The sequence below is a fragment of the Anabrus simplex genome, chromosome 6 (assembly GCF_040414725.1).
Source record: "Anabrus simplex isolate iqAnaSimp1 chromosome 6, ASM4041472v1, whole genome shotgun sequence".
Classification (NCBI taxonomy): domain Eukaryota; kingdom Metazoa; phylum Arthropoda; class Insecta; order Orthoptera; family Tettigoniidae; genus Anabrus; species Anabrus simplex.
The window spans coordinates 151823308-151839966 of NC_090270.1; the positions used below are offsets into that span (position 1 = coordinate 151823308).

At 40.8% G+C, this 16659-nt stretch overlaps 1 protein-coding gene across 2 annotated transcripts in view; it reads right to left on the reverse strand.

Moving 5' to 3' along the window:
- frj (farjavit) overlaps nucleotides 1-16659 on the reverse strand; it is a 122653-nt gene that overhangs the window by 24697 nt on the left and 81297 nt on the right. For both annotated transcript variants that reach the window (XM_067149984.2, XM_067149982.2), the window contains exon 7: nucleotides 11012-11150. In XM_067149984.2, coding sequence (XP_067006085.1) covers nucleotides 11012-11150 — 139 coding nt within the window. The remainder of the gene's footprint in view (nucleotides 1-11011; nucleotides 11151-16659) is intronic.

Sequence of the window (16659 nt, forward strand, 5' to 3'; positions counted from 1 at the left end):
GGTGTGAAAATGGGAAACCACAGAAAACCATCTTCAGGGCTGCTGACAGTGGGGCTCGAACCCACTATCTCCCGATTACTGGATACTGGCCACACTTAAGCGACTGCAGCTATCGAGCTCGGTCCAGAGGAATGGTATGCTAAAGAGAAAGTTTTCTAACTCCCCAGCTACTTCCCGCTAACATTGAAGGCAGATTGTTACACTCGGTACGACCGGGCGAGTTGGCCGTGTGGTTATGGGCACGCAGCTGTGAGTTTATCTGGGAGATAGTAGATTTGAACACCACTGTTGGCAGCCCTGAAGATGGTATTTTGTGGTTTCCCATTTTCACACCAGGCAAATGCTGGGGCCATATCTTAATTATGGCCAAGGCTGCTTCTTTCACACTCCTAGCCCTTCCCTATCCCATGGTCACCATAAGAGCTATCTGTGTCCGTGCAACATAAAGTAAATTAAAAACAAATATTCGGTATGCAGCAGTAATCCTATCAATTAGAGACGAGTGGCAACAAAAGACACAAAGCACATCACAACAAACAATGGTCAATGGAACGTTATTGTTGATCAATTTTATGAGCTTTCTATATTGTAGGCCTTCACATTTAGTTTTCTTTCGACTCTGTGATATTAGGGCGTCTTATAAAATTATTTATAGCATAGACTGTACTTCCTTATTCTCCAACTTTACATACCGATTTTCATTAAATTCTGTTTACTTATTTTCTCGTGACTCGGCGCTGATATGGACTTAGTAAAAAAAATCCAAATTCATGAATATCTCTGTGATCATAGCCAGTACAGTAACAAAGTATAAGACATAAATGATCGGCAATTTACTACTATATAACTTTAGTTATTTAGTATTCATTGATACGACCACTAATAATAAATATTTGAGAATTAAATTTTAGGCCTTCTCCTAAAGTACCATTTCACTCAGCGTGAATAAAATTATTTATGACCTAGATTATAGAGACTTATTCTCTGACTTTGCATACCGATTATCATTAAGATAGGACCACTAATAACAAATACTGTATTTGAGAATTTAATGTTAGGCCCTCCTCTAAACTACCATTTCACTCAGCGCGAATAATTATTTATGGCCAAGACTGTAGCAACTTATTCCCCCCTCGAATTTGCATACCGATGTTCATTAAATTATCTTCAGCCGTTTTCTTGTGATGCGTGTACAGACAGACAGACAGACAGACAGACAGACAGAAAATATGGAAAATTAAAGAGTGCATTTTCTTGTTACGGTGGACACAATTGATACAGAAATACCATCCTTTTCAAATTCTGAGCAATGTACATATAAAACTCTTATTTTATATATATAGATTTACCGTGAACAATTTTATACGTGGCATTCCCTATGTTTGTCGTGCCTATGTTTCTAACAAACAGTAATGCATACGAAGCTGCTCTGTTGTGGAAAAATTCATTTTACGGTTTTCAATTAATGTTGAGGCCACCTTCATTAACGACTTCACCCTGTCGCGGCATGCAACTTACTGCATTAAAATGTTATCAAACCGTCCACTGCATGCTTTATGTTTCCCGCATAGAATCCTGTTCGATTTTATTTCACTAGATGTGAATGGTGGAGTGGAAATTTTGAATGATGGGTTCGATTCCACAAGGTGAGAGTGAGCATCTGGTGTTCATGTTGTCATAGCGTGACGTCGTATGGCCTTGGCAAGTACGCACAGGCTCCATGACACCAGAGACCCACTGCAAGCATGCAAACAGTCTAACACAGGGTGCAACTTCTGCGGAGACTGGAGGGTTCTAACCATGAGCTGCATTGAATGGACTTTTTATATCTCAAGGAGCTCTAAAATCTGAACTGTTTAACAACAGAACACTTTAAACAGGAAAAATATACATATATCTTAATGCAACCAATCAAGGGACCAAGAATATCACACTTCTTAGGCAAGAAAATTTATTATGTGGGAACTTATTAACTGAGTTTCACTGTATTTTTTAAGATTTGCTCTACTTACTCCCATCAAACACATTATTATAATTAACAAATGCTACGTAGGTGTCTATATTGAATTCTCTATGCTTCTCCAACAAGATTTGAGGTGAAATATATTTGTTCTTACCCTGTTAAGTTGGAGTAGTAGATCTACAATTTACCATATTTACTTGCGTATTAGACCCCTTTCCCCACTTTTACAGCCCAAAATAGTAAAGGGGGGCCCAATATGCGATAACCTTAAAATTTTGTGCAGCAAACACATGACTTCTAGGTTAAGAGCTAAAATTGTACGTGTAAACATTCTATACGTACTATTATTTAACAAACTTTGAATGTATTTAAGTTATACCAACTATTTTTGTTGGAAGGTAGTATTTCTAAACATAAAAAGACGATAAAATGGTGAACACGACTTTTAGGCCTACGGTACATATAAAAGTCCGTTTTAAGGCCGGTCTCCACTGATTCACATTTAACAACAACATGTTAAATGTTAAGAGTGTTAAATGTTAACTGGTGACACCAACAAGTTAAATGTTGAATACCGTTTCATTTAACATTGTGCCCACACTTAATAAACATGTTAAACTCAACTTTCTTTTTCTATATACAGGTAGTTCATTATATCAGTGTGTGCTAATACATTTAGGTGGTGTCTAGTATTTTCAAACAAGGACAATGGACTCAGATGAAGAGGATTACTGGGTGAGTTGGCTGTGCGGTTACGGGCACGCGGCTGTGAGCTTGCATCCGGGAGATAGTGGGTTCGAATCCCATTGCCGGTAGCCCTGAAGATGGTTTTCCATGGTTTCCCATTTTCACACCAGGCAAATGCTGGAGCTGTACCTTCATTAAGGCCATGGTCGCTTCCTTCCAAATCCTAGGCCTTTCCTATCCCATCGCCACTGTAAGACCACTCTGTGTCGGTGTGACGTACAGCCACTAGCAAAAAGAAAAAGGATGAAGAGGATTTGGCCTTTGTTATTGCCACTGTTGCTTCTTGTTATGATTTAGAAGTGCAGTTTTATTAGGCACATTTCCTCCACTCATCCCGCTTACTGCTTCAAAAGCAAATGATTCTGAAGTATAAACTTCGTCCACTACTACCTCCGACTTCCGACTTTTCTGAACTCTTTCTCAACTGTACTGGGAGCAGAGGTACACTTTTTTTTTCCCCATGCACTAGCGGGAACAATTATAGATAATTTAGAGTTCCTGGAAACTGTCAGTATTCTTCGCTTTATCTCTGTATTCCTTTAATGAGACATCCCACAAACAAAGTCTTTCTATTATATCATTAATCAAGTCCAGAGTATCTCTTTGCTTCAATCCATTTCTGACTATAAATTTTAGTACCGGTACTGTACAGAGAGAACGACATGGGTGCGCGTACTACATTTTTAGCTTATAACAAAGAGAATGAGTACTGCGGAGCGTTGTAACTATAATTCTACTTCACGAGAAGTACATCGTTTCCGTCGTTTAGGCTATCTGTTGGAATGGAAACAGCATGGAAATTGCCAAAGCTGTGCCGACATCACAAGAACAACGAATTGAGTTGACATGTTTTCCACTTGGAGCGGAAAACACACTAACATGTTAAAAGTGTTAACCACAACATTCTGAGTTAACATGCAAAGTAAATTGGAAGACAAAATCACAATATACATGTCAATTGTAACATGTTAAATTTAACATGTTGGTGTTAAATATTAATCAGTGGAGACCGTCCTTTAGGTGAACACGACTTTCAGGCCTACAGTACTTATAAAAGTCAATTTTAGGTACTCATATCACGTCATTTGTTGCATCTCATTAATTCCTCTGGTGAGGCTGACGTCAGGAAGGGCATACGGCCGTAAAAACTCGCTACGAAGATGTGTCTCACTTCATACTCGGTCCCGTAGAAGGAAGGGATAAGGGTATCATGTTATCATATAATTAAATATTGATACAAAAGAACTTAATGGCCAGTCATTTATCTCTGTCTGTTCAGCAGTAGGCCTAGCACACAGTAAACCTGATCACTGCTTTCATTTGAATTCACCGAGCTCGATAGCTGCAGTCGCGGCCAGTATCCAGTATTCGGGAGATAGTAGGTTCGAACCCCACTGTCGGCAGCCCTGAAGATGGTTTTCCGTGGTTTCCCATTTTCACACCAGGCAAATGCTGGGGTTGTACCTTAATTAAGGCCACGACCGCTTCCTTCCAACTCCTAGCTCTTCTCTGTACCATCATCGCATTAGAGCTATCCGTGTCGGTGTGACGTAAAGCAACTAGCAAAAAAGAATCATCTGAATTATCGCCTTGCGCCGCCAACTTCCCTGCCTTGCTACCTGCGTGTCGGCATTCTAAGTGATGTCATCTTCACTGGTATCTCTCACCAGTCGCGTCAGCCATGCACGGCAATCAAGAACATACAAGGTCCCATCTTTTTGAACCTCTTAAAAATAATTTTGTTCCTGACTATAGAGTCTAAACAGTGTAAATCTATTCCCAGATGGTCTCTGATATTCCCAGTTGGTGTACACTGACTTAGCAAATGTCATGGGATAGTCACATAATAGCATGTGGGGCCTCCTCTGGCCCTGCGAACTGCAGTGAGACGCCGTGGAACCGAGTCGACAAGTCCCTGGTAGTCCTCTGGACGCAGCTGACACCAAATCGTTTGCAGAGCGGCCGCCAATGCTAGTCTGTTCGTGGGTGCAGGATCCATGGCACGGAGCCTGCATTCCAGGACATCCCAGATATGCTCGATAGGGTTCATATTTGGGCTCCTGGGTGACCATGGCAGTCGTTGGACCTCTGCTGCATGTTCCTGGAACCATTCCCAGGCGACGTGAGAGCGATGTGGCAACGCGCCATCATCTTGAAATACCGCAGAACCATCTGGGCGCTGGAAGGCCAAAAATGGGTGGAGATGGTCTCTGAGCAGCTCAACATACCGCGTACCATTCAAAGTCTCTTCCAGAACAACTAGGGGGCCCATTCCATGTCAGGAAAATGCACCCCAGACCATAACAGAGACACCAGAGCTCTGGACCACACCTTCGAGGCAGGCGAGATCCATCGCTTCATGTGGTCTGCGCCATACACGGTGCCTCCCATCGGCATGGTGCAGTTGAAATCGTGATTCATCCGAACATATCACGTTACACCATTGTTCCAGTGTCCATCCCTGGTGACTGGCGACAAATGCGTGTCGTTGTGGCCGATGACGTTGGGTTAACAGTGGCACCAGGGTGCAGCACCGGCTCCCATATACCATAGAACCCATGTTCCTACGGATTGTCAACTGGAAGAAGTGTCTAGCATGGCCTGTGTTGAATTGAGCTGTGATTTGTTGCACGGTTGCCCATCTGTCACTACTGACAATCCATCTCAGGTGTCACCGGTCACGGTCATCGAGGGTGTCTGGACGGCCGGTCGGTTCGTCTGTTGTGGACGGTTACACCCGCATTCAACCATTCACAATACAGCCTGGACACGGTTGATCGTGTGAAGCCGAATTCCTGCAGCACTTCCGAAATCGCACTTCCCATCTGTCGGGCACAGACCACCATACCCCGTTCAAACGGTGTCAGCTCACAACAACGTTCCATGTTAGACCTGTCACATGCAAAGACACTGTTCACAAGGTCTCCTATACAACTGCCGCTAGCACAGGGGACATGGGGTGCGCATTAACACACATGCACATCAGTGCTCCGCTATCCCATGACATTTGCTCAGTCAGTGTATATGTAGCAGAAGCCACTCCTTCCGAATAAAGAAGTGCTGTAGAAGGCATCCCAAACCATCAGCTGATAACTAGCGTATGTTACAAGATGTACTTCAGAATGTAGAACATAGTAACTGGAAGCATTCTTCTGATAACTGCCGCTGTTGAAACACAGATATTTCATGCTTGTTCTCCACATTTATCACATCAGGATTTGCGTAAACAGCTGTCCAAGAGTTAAGACAGACCACATTGTTTAGGTTAGGTATATTTTCGCCCTGATAGTGCTACAGGGGAAAATAAAAATAAATAAAAGGAAAATATACCGCATTTATGGATATCTACAGGTGTGGCGGTAATGCATTTTATTATCATAATGTTTAATTTCGTACGTTCGTTGTCTCTTTTTTTATTCACACATACCCTAGTATGTTTTGTTTGGCATCTCCGAAAATCGTTTGAAGTACGTGGGGACATAAAATTATTATTATTATTATTATTATTATTATTACTATTACTAATTTTTAGGTACGTTGGCGAGTAAAATAATTGTTTTAATGGATAGCTTTTATCACGTTTTAAACTTAGTTCTCTCTAAATATATACCTATATTGGCCTGAGTTACAAGATATTAAACAACCACTTTGTTAAAGATCTCGCCTGCTGTATAAATAGCAACAACCATGAATATTTCTCAACTAAAGTAAACTTGTTTCCTCATCCCGAGGTGATACAGCTCTTTTTAGACACAGTCCCAGTGGAGGGGAGTTACATGTACCGCTTTTACCGCATATCAACCTTCCTGCCATTCGTAAATCTCTGGCAGTACGGAGCCGAGAATCGAAGTCAGACCCCCGAAAACAGCAACTAATTGTTCTAATCATTATGCTGGCAGATATTATTAACTACAAAACACAGACATATAGCATGACTGATGCATGCTTGCAATGCTTGGGTTGGAGACGAAGTTAGGCCTATTCATCTATTTGTGCGATGTCATCAGAGCTGCAGTAGACTGCGATGTCATCAGAGCTGCGATAAGACTTGTACCCGCATCGAAGCGGAATCGTCGTCTTAAAGGCAAGATTTATTTTTTTCATTTTCTTCATCTCAAAAAGCCAGGGGGGTCTAATACACGAGTAAATATGGTATTTTTTATGATTCTGGTATAAACTTTGTATCCCTCTATCTTCTACCTGAACCTTGTGCCCAACTATATTTACATACTACTGTAAATCCTTGCATATACACATGACTCCTGGAACCTGTTTCTGCCTTAAAGTACCTATACATACACTTCCACTTTTTGCTAAACTTCATTTGCTGACATTTTTGCTAAATCAAATTTCCTAGTAATTTCTTTCAATCTTTCCTTACTTCCACTACCATTCCTAGCACTCTTTCTGTCCAACCTACACCTCCTTCTTAAACTCTTTATTTCTCTAATATAATACAGTATGTCTTAACCTTCCTTACCACCTTCCACACTCCTCAACAACCGCTTTAAAAACCCATCCCATAGGCTGTTTACAATTTTACACTGAAGAAAACGGAAATTGCAACACCCAGAAGGAGTCGTGCTACATTGCTGCAATTGAATATGCAGGACGAGTGTTCAGTTGTGATTCGATGATTACACTTTCAGGTTCCTCTGACCGCAAGTTTGGACAACAATCAATACAGGATGTGCCCACCACGAGCTGCAATACATTGATGAATTCGTCGAGGCAAGGAGTCAATAAGGCCCTGGATCACTTCCTGAGGAATTGTGGCCCCTGCTTGCTGCACTGCACGGGTCAGTTGTTCCACAGTTGTGGGTGGCTGAGGACGGTTGGCCAGTTGTCGACCCATCATGTCCCACACATGCTCAATAGGACTGTGGTCCGGGGATCTGGTGGGCCATTCTAAGGTTGTGATGTCATGGAGAGCTTCTCTGGAGATGTGTGCAGTGTGAACCCGGGCATTGTCCTTCTGATACGTCCCATTAGCAACGTTCGCCATCATAGGGACAACCACTGGATTGAGTACCCTATCAACGTACTGTCGAGCAGTCATAGTGCCCTCAACAGGCATTAATTGTGATTTCACATTAAAGCCAATAGCTCCCCAGACCATAATCCTTGGTGTTCGCCCTGTATGCCTCTCGACAATAAGATCTGGGCGGCCCCTCTCCCCGGTACGTCGGCGCACACGATTCCGGCGATCACTGCGGGCAAGACAGAAGCGTGATTCATCATTAAAGACGACCCTATGCCATTCGTCGACCCACGTCAATCTTTCTCGACACAAGGCCAGCCTTACACGTCGCTGTTGTGGGGTCAATGGAACACCTTCTGCAGGGACACGGGCTCGTAAGCCAGCTGCACACAGGCGATTACAAACTGTTTGTTGTGTAACGTGGGGTGCCACAGCTGCTCGAATTTGTGCTGTTGTTGCATGGGGTTCAATCCGGGTCATGCGAATGATGTGGCGATCCTCTCTCACAGTTGTCTGTCGCGCTGGGCCTGTGCCAGGTCTATGGGTGTGGGTACTTTTATTTGACCACTGCTGCCATACACGTTGTACCGTAGATGCCTGTCGGCCAACACATGCAGCAACAGTCCTTAGCAATAATCCAGCCTCACACAGCCCAATTATACGAGCCCTCTCAAACGGCGACAGTTGTTGATATAGTGCTCTTCTCTGTCGTTGAGGCATGTTTGACGGGGAACACTTCACTGCACATACTGCAAGTCAACTACGCTACACCAGAGTCCATATACTGGAGTTGATTCCTTCACGACCAATCACGTGGGGAGACCTGTACCAACAATCCAATGGGTCTGAAACTTTGATCATTTACATACCTACTTGGCATCGTTCCATATCTTGAAAATCAACACAAACGACGAATGCCTTCATGGTGTTGCAATTTCCATTTTCTTAAGTGTATTTGTCATTTTTAGAATGACTTTTTTAAACTTCTTTGTAACTCTCTTATGAATAATATGGTACTGTTTAATAGTCCTAATAGCAAGTTTGGAGGCAGATCAGCACTTTCGACTTCGCCTGCTGATGAGTCATCTTTTGTCTCATTATGATCTTCATCTTCACTTGTCTTGCTTGTCTATAGAAACAATCGTCATCTGAATTGGATTCACTTTAAGATTCAACATACAAATTTTCTAGCATTCGAGACACCTCTTCATTAGAAAGACAATTGTAATACACATCTGTAAGAAGAACACTCTACAGATGATGAGATGAATACAATAATCCTGCTAACTGGAACACTTATCTGACAGTAGGAGGTCAACAATACTAAAAATCCAGGCCAGGTATTCACTGCTGTCTGGCAAGGCAAACTCCTGCATTGTAATAAGGAATTGTACAGGTGTCAAAATGATCCCTTCTGCTGTCCAAGTTATGCCATATCAAAAATCTACGAAAATGTAAATATTTTGCTGGATGTGATATATCACCGTAAACAGGGAAAAAACCTATGAAAAGTCAAGATATTTGAAGAGAAACGATGTAAGAGTGCACACATTATTAGCCTTTAAATGCCAAATATGATCTGATCGTATTTCAGGAAAATGGCCAAAATTGCCAGATATGATCTAATCGTGTGATAGATGTTGATTCGCATAGGGAACCTAAAATATTTGTCCCGAATGAGTAAATTTATAATATCAATATAAATGGCCCGTTATTGGGCATTATAAATTTTCCAGCTAACTCATTCCTGGTTGCCAGCGTTTCGCTCATCAGTTGGTAAATAGCACACCCACCAAGATGCACGGCTAGTACATACCGTGGAAGTCACTGCGTAGGCTACTTGGAGCCACCGGCAGTGCCAATGCACTATGGGAGACTTTGTCTCATTACCAAAAATTGATATATCATCTGATGGCCAGGCATGCATCAATTTTTGGTAATGAGACAAAGTCTCTCATTGTGCATTGGCACTGCTGGTGGCTCCAAGTAGCCTACGCAGTGGGCTCCACGGTATGCACTAGCCATGCGTCTTGGTGGGTGTGCTAGGTACCAACTGACGAGCCCAACCTAGCACACGGGGGTGAAATGCTGGCAACCAGGAATGAGTTAACTGAAAAATGTATAATGTCCAATAACGGACCATTTATATTGGTATTACAATCTAATCGTATCGCCTGATTTCTTAACGTTCTACTTAGAAGGGAGATGAGATTGTAACTAGGAATTTCTTTGTCATATTCAGTACTTGTGGATGCCATTGTTTGTTAACATTCGATGTGCGCAGAGAGTCAAAGAGTATTCATTTGTTTATATCCATGACCTTCGGAACAACCGATACGGTCAAACAAAAGTTAGTCTGAACTACAGTATCTAGTTGGTCGTGACAAAGATAAAATATCATCTGCCTTCCTAGTAGAACACTAAGTTAAGAAGTCTAAAGATACGATTAGAATATATCTGGCAATTTTACCTATTTGAAATAATTAAACATGAGGAAAAAAACTTTAAAATTTTGAAAATTTAGGATTTTTTAAAAAGGTTTTCTGTTTCTTAAATGTTCAAAGCCACATACTTTTGGCAGAACGAACCTTCTGCTTCAAAACAAAGAAAAGAACAGGCAGATAGATCATATTTTTTTTAAAAAGACACTGCATTTTCAAGCAAAACAGCGTGGCAATTTATGTATGGGAATCTACAAGAGAGCCTGGTACTCTAAGGGTGAAAGAAAAATTGAAATTGCATGTCACTCACTTTGAACAATGATTTAGGAATTAGTACGATGTTTTTGAAGACTCATCTGGAGCATAGCATTGTATGAAAGTGAATCATGGACGATAACTAGCTCAGAAAGGAAAAGAATATAAGATTCTGAAATGTGACGTTACACAAGACTGCTGCAGATAAGATGGGGAGATCATATCATGAATGAAGAGATGCTGAATCAAATTGGTGGAAGGAAAATGACTGGGTGAAATTTGATGAGAAGAAGAGATAGAATAATAGGACACATCTTACACCTTAAGACACCCAGGGCTTATTCAGTTACTTTTCGAGTGAAGTGTAGACGGTAAGAACGCTAAGGGTAGAGCAAGGTATGAATATAACCAGCAGATTACTGTAAGTAGCATGTAGTAGTTAGGTAGAAATGAAAAGGTTAGCACAGTATAAGGTGGCCTGGAGAGCTGCATCTAACCAGTCAATGGACTGATGACCAAAACTACAACAACAACAACAACAACTAGTAGTAGTCTCATTTATATTAAGAAAAAGAGTTTAAATTTGTTGACTAATGAATCATACCTACATAAGTGGTTACTTACCAGGCCAGAAGTTTGTTTTAAGATGAGTTTTACATACAAGTCTTCAACTGGAAGATACGTTGGAGCAGAACAGATGCATAGGTAATAACCAGCATATACTCCATGCCAATATGCTGATACAAATACTGTTGCCCATGTTCTGAAATATATCACATAAAGGTAACTCACAAATAAGGGCCAAAATATACTGCCCTCCAAAAAAAATGTGTAACAATTGATGTTTTCAAAATAATCTCAATTTATTTTCAAAACATCATTATAGAATAAAAGAATCTTTCCACATCTAATCCAAAGACAACAATGCTCAATACATTTCGATATTTCAAATAAAAGAAGCAGAATCTGACAGATTTTCTGGTTATCAAAATTACTTAATTATTGATTTAAATGATGTAAGCTTAAAGAAATGTTCTGAAAGCTTGTTGGAAATTGATTATGTGTTCAATAGGATATATTATCACCCTTGGCTGCAATTACCGCCATGAATCTTCTGGTCGTGCTCCTGATTGAGCCCCGGATGTCACCCTGTAGTATGTTCTCCCATTCTTCCTGCTGCACCACCTTTAGTTCAACCAGATTGTTGAAAACTCAGCACCGAATGCAATGACCAATCATGCCCCACACATGCTCAATAGAGTTCAGTTTAGACTCCTGACTGGCCAGTTCAGAGTGGGAATGTTAACCTCCTAAAAAATCTCTGAACTCTGTTTAGTCTTGCAGGGTGTGTGGTCTTGCATTATTGTGCACAAGCAGAAAGTTTTCATCAAAAGTGAATGAAAATGGCATTATGTGATTAATCTTTTTTGTTTTTTGCTAGTGGCTTTACGTCACACCGAAATAGATAGGTCTTATGGCAATAATGGGATAGGAAAGGCCTAGGAGTTGGAAGGAAGCAGCCGTGGCCTTAATTAAGATACAGCCCCAGCATTTGCCTGGTGTGAAAATGGGAAACCATGGAAAACCATCTTCAGGACTGCCGACAGTGGGATTCAAACCCACTATCACCCAGATGCAAGCTCAAGCCGCGCGCCTCTAACCCCAGAGCCAACTCCCCCGGTATGTGATTAATCAGAATCTCCTTAATGTACTTGCATGGTGAGAAGGAGCCATTCTCAGCTAGTACAAGATACCTCAGATAATTGTTAGATATGGGTCAATTAGCTTCAAGGGTGCTTATCTGAAGTTAAGCCATCCCACACCATCAAGAAACCACCTCCAAATGCTGTAATCTCAGTGAAGGTAAAGGGGGCGAAGCATTCTCCTGCACTTCTCCACACCTTAGCTCTTCCATCAGGTGACCTCAGGTTGTATCTGGACTCATCACTGAAGAGTACGTGTTCCACTGATCCTTAATCCTATATTCATGCACCTGCACAAAAAGAAGATGGTCTCTCCAGTATTGTGACAAAAGTGCTGGTCCTCTGGCTTGTTTTCTAGATGTTAAGTTTGCCTCAAGGAACCTCCCTCTAATTGCGTTCTCATCCAGAGATAAGTTGTGGACCTGCATCAGACTACTCCAAGCCTCAACCACTGTCAGATATACAGGTGGGTTTTCTTGCTTTACGTCGCACCGACACAGATATGTCTTACGGCAACGATGTGATAGGAAAGGCCTAGGAATTGGAAGGAAGTGGCCGTGGCCTTAATTAAGGTACAGCCCCGGCATTTGCCTACTGTGAAAATGGGAAACCACGGAAAACCATCTTCAGAGCTGCCGACAGTGGGATTCGAACCCACTACCTCCCGGATGCAAGCTAAAACCATGCACCTCTAACCGCATGGCCAACTCGTCTCGTCTCATGACTAGCTGTCATGCTGAAAAGCAAATTGTTAGGAATAAAATACCCTGCACTGCATCTTACACCTAGCACATATTGTGTTATACTGAAATTACAGACAGGTCAGGGAGAGGTTGAGAAAGGGTATATTGTAGTCAAGAAAAAAAATAATAATAATCAGCTGATGCCTGTATTCAAATAACTTACTTGTAGTTCTAAGCAGACAGTTAAAATTTCCAGTGTAATTTATACTTACACCCTCGATCTTTCAGCTTTTAAGAGCACTTTTAATTTCTGTCAGCTTATAGGAATAAAACAAAAATACTTTCAAATAAGGATTTAGTTTCAATTACACTTCTGTTGTTTCAGTTAACTAACTGTAATTAGGATATGTCTAAACACAGTTTAGAATCAGTGTAGTTATATTATTAGAAAGTATTGCACTTATCGTACAATATTTGTCTAGTAGAGTAAAAACACTCTTCTGTTAGCAAATAATAATAATAATAATAATAATAATAATAATAATAATAATAATAATAATAATAATAATAATAACAATAACAATAGTAATAATAATTTACAACACACACTCTCACAGACACCTCCTCCAAGGTAAAATTCAGAGAACTGTCTCGGAGTTTCAAGATCATAACTGGTGTGAGACAAGGTGATGGCCTATCACCTATTCTCTTTAATCTGGTGCTTGACAAAGTCATAAAGACCTGGTACAATGAGCAATCTCGGATTCAAACTGGTTACCACTGGAGCCAGTGTGTCGTCTCAGAACTCACGAGTCTCAAAATTCACGAATTCCAAGCAGAGGGTTAATAAGAGTTGGTTTTTCTACCTGGGCCAGTCTCAAAACTCACGAACAGAGCCAGTTCTTCTTTGAATGGATAAATGCCCACCCTACTAGTGATGGGGTAATCAAATACTTTTAATAATCAAATAACTTCCAGTTATTTAAACAATCAAATAATTGAATGAGTTTCAAATATCCTTCAGTTATATCATGTAAAATAATCGGATGCATCATGAATAAATTGTTCAGCTTAAGTTTGTCGGATGGATAATCGACTGAAATAAACAAGTAGATGAACTCTCACGAAAAATAGAAATATGCCTTTTTTTCCCAATTTGTGAAGTCTAATGCTGAAGACGGCACAAACACCCAGTCCCCGAGCCATAGGAATTAACAAATGAAAGTTAAAATCCCGGCCAGGAATCGGAGAATCAAACCCGGGACCCCCTAGACACCTTGGACCAAAAGCCAGCATGCTAACCATGTATCCATGCAGCCAGACAAAAAAAATTTAGGTATATTGCCTGCTGCTAGTTAGAAATTGTCAACTGGTAGTTCTGGGGCTTAGTTCCATTATGTGACCAGAAGACTGCAGTTACTCAAAAAAGGAACTCAATTTTACAGATATTAAGATTACGACTGTTAATTCACTCATTTAGTTTTAACATTTAGAGATTGATTTCATGGGGTAATCAAATACAGAATAATAGCTTATTCGATTATTTCATTTTTGATTTTTCGGTTATTTTTTCTATTTGATTATTTTTTGGTTATTCGATTAAGTTCTCCATGTGACTAATTTTTTGATTATTCATTTGATATTCCATTAGAATGACTGCGGCAACTGAATAGTGAATGCTTTTGAAATAATCAAATGAAAAGGAATCCTAATGTTGTCATCAACTCATCAATCTCATCACAGGGAAATTAAAATTACCGATCTCCATTCCCTCACAAGAAGTAGGACAAACAGTCTCTGATAGGCTTTCTGAAAATAATATGAACTTGTGCTCCACATATATGAATGAGTAATGCACTCTCAAATGCTGTTACTTAAAATCCATAGAATAATACACTGCATCATGTGGCCACGCGGTTACCCAAAGAGCAATGCTATACAGTATTGACTACTTGGCTCACCAAATTGATCTAGTCATAAATTAAAATATGGCAAAGTCTCTAGTTGCTATTTTTTGAAATTCTGTCACTAAATTACTTCAAAAAGACTCCAGAGCAGCGCTAATGATGATGATGATGATGATGATGATGATGATGATGATATTTTGTGATAGTGGTTCTTTCTCCTGCCAAGAAAATGTGGAAATGGTCAATACAAATCAATAAGGGTTGAAAACAATGAAGGAAAAGGTGGTGCTGGTGATTACCATTTCAAGAGGGAGTGCAACTGGGCAGTGATCCTCTATTAACAGAGGAAAGATAATGGAAGGTGTCCCGCACTTCGAAAAATGAAGGTATTGGGCAAAGGAAGACAAGGGCCACAAAGGGCGTGAAAATGAAAGACTCCCTACGTCTTGGAAACCTAATACCGTCGGAGTCGCAAAAGAACAAGAGTTGACTAAGAAAAGTCGGTTGGGGTAGATGAGCACACGGAGCCTGCCAGAAGTGAGTGGAAGCAATGCTTGGACTCAGCTAAGGGCTCTGCGGTTGTTAACCCAAGCTCAATCAATCAATCAATCAATCAATCAATCAATCAATCAATCAATCAATCAATCAATCAATCAATCAATCAATCAATCAATCACCACTGATATACATTTAGGGAAGTAACCATGGTGGTAAATTGCTTATCAATTGTTTATCTAGCCTTTTCTTAAATAACTTAAGAGCCCCTGGGGTCCCTTTTGGTCACCTCTTACGACAGGCAGGGGATACTGTGGATGTTCTTCTGCCACCCCAACCAACATGGGAAAATAATGGTTGGTGAATGAAAGAGACAGAGGTGCATTATTATTATTATTATTATTATTATTATTATTATTATTATTATTAAAATATTTTGCTGTAGTCTTAACGCTAATAACACATATGGTGTGTGGCCTCCGGAGAGGCCTGGTGCATGAGTCGCCGCGCACCTCTTTCCTCCTGGGATCATCGCAGGCACCTGCTATTCGGAGTCGAGAATTTTGAGACTCATTAGAATGTTCATTTAGCTACTAGTTTGTAGTCGTGAGTTTTGATACTATTTTCTATTAATTTTAGCCCGTGAGTTTTGAGTCTCGTGATTTTTGAGGCGTAGCCAGAACCGGAACACTGAAGATTAAAATCCATAATGAGCATCAAAGAAAACCTGTTTAATTACCCATTAAGGAAGGAGGTACATCAGCATAATACAAGAAGAAAAGATAGGCCTAGACATCCCTCATGTTAAGACTAAAGAGAACTCAAAACGCTGTCAATGTGATGCCTCTCCCCCTGTCTGCGGCGAACAAAAATATGCCCATCATTTTCAAACAAACAGAACTTGGATTCATCCAAAAACACTATCTGCTGCCATTTCTGTCCCCAGTGACATCATACCATACACCATTACAGTCTAGCATGTTTATGCACATTAGTCAAAGGTAGGCGGAGAAATGGACGACGTGCCGGTAACCCACACCATAATAAATGGCGACGGACTGTCACTTCTGATAGTGTACGATGTGTTACACTGTTCCACTGTTGCGTCGGAGCTGAGGAGGACGCAGATCTGTCCTGCAATGCCATTCGGATGAGGTGTTGAACTTCTCGGTGGGGTGGTCTGGGTGGTGCGACAAGACCCATCTCACTGCTGATAAAATAGTTTTCTTTCATTTTAAGGTGTATTGACAAGGTGGATTCAAGTAAAACTATTTTAAATAGTTCTGTAATAGATTCAGACCCATCTCATCATGTTCTACGACCTTCTGTGAAACATTCTGTACACCCCCGTTGCACTGCCGACACACTTTGTCCCACACGAGCAGCAATTTCCCAGATGGATGCATCACGTTCTCTCATACCAATAATGCACTCTCTTTCAAACTCACTCATCTGACAGTACGGTTCTTGCATACATCTGCAAG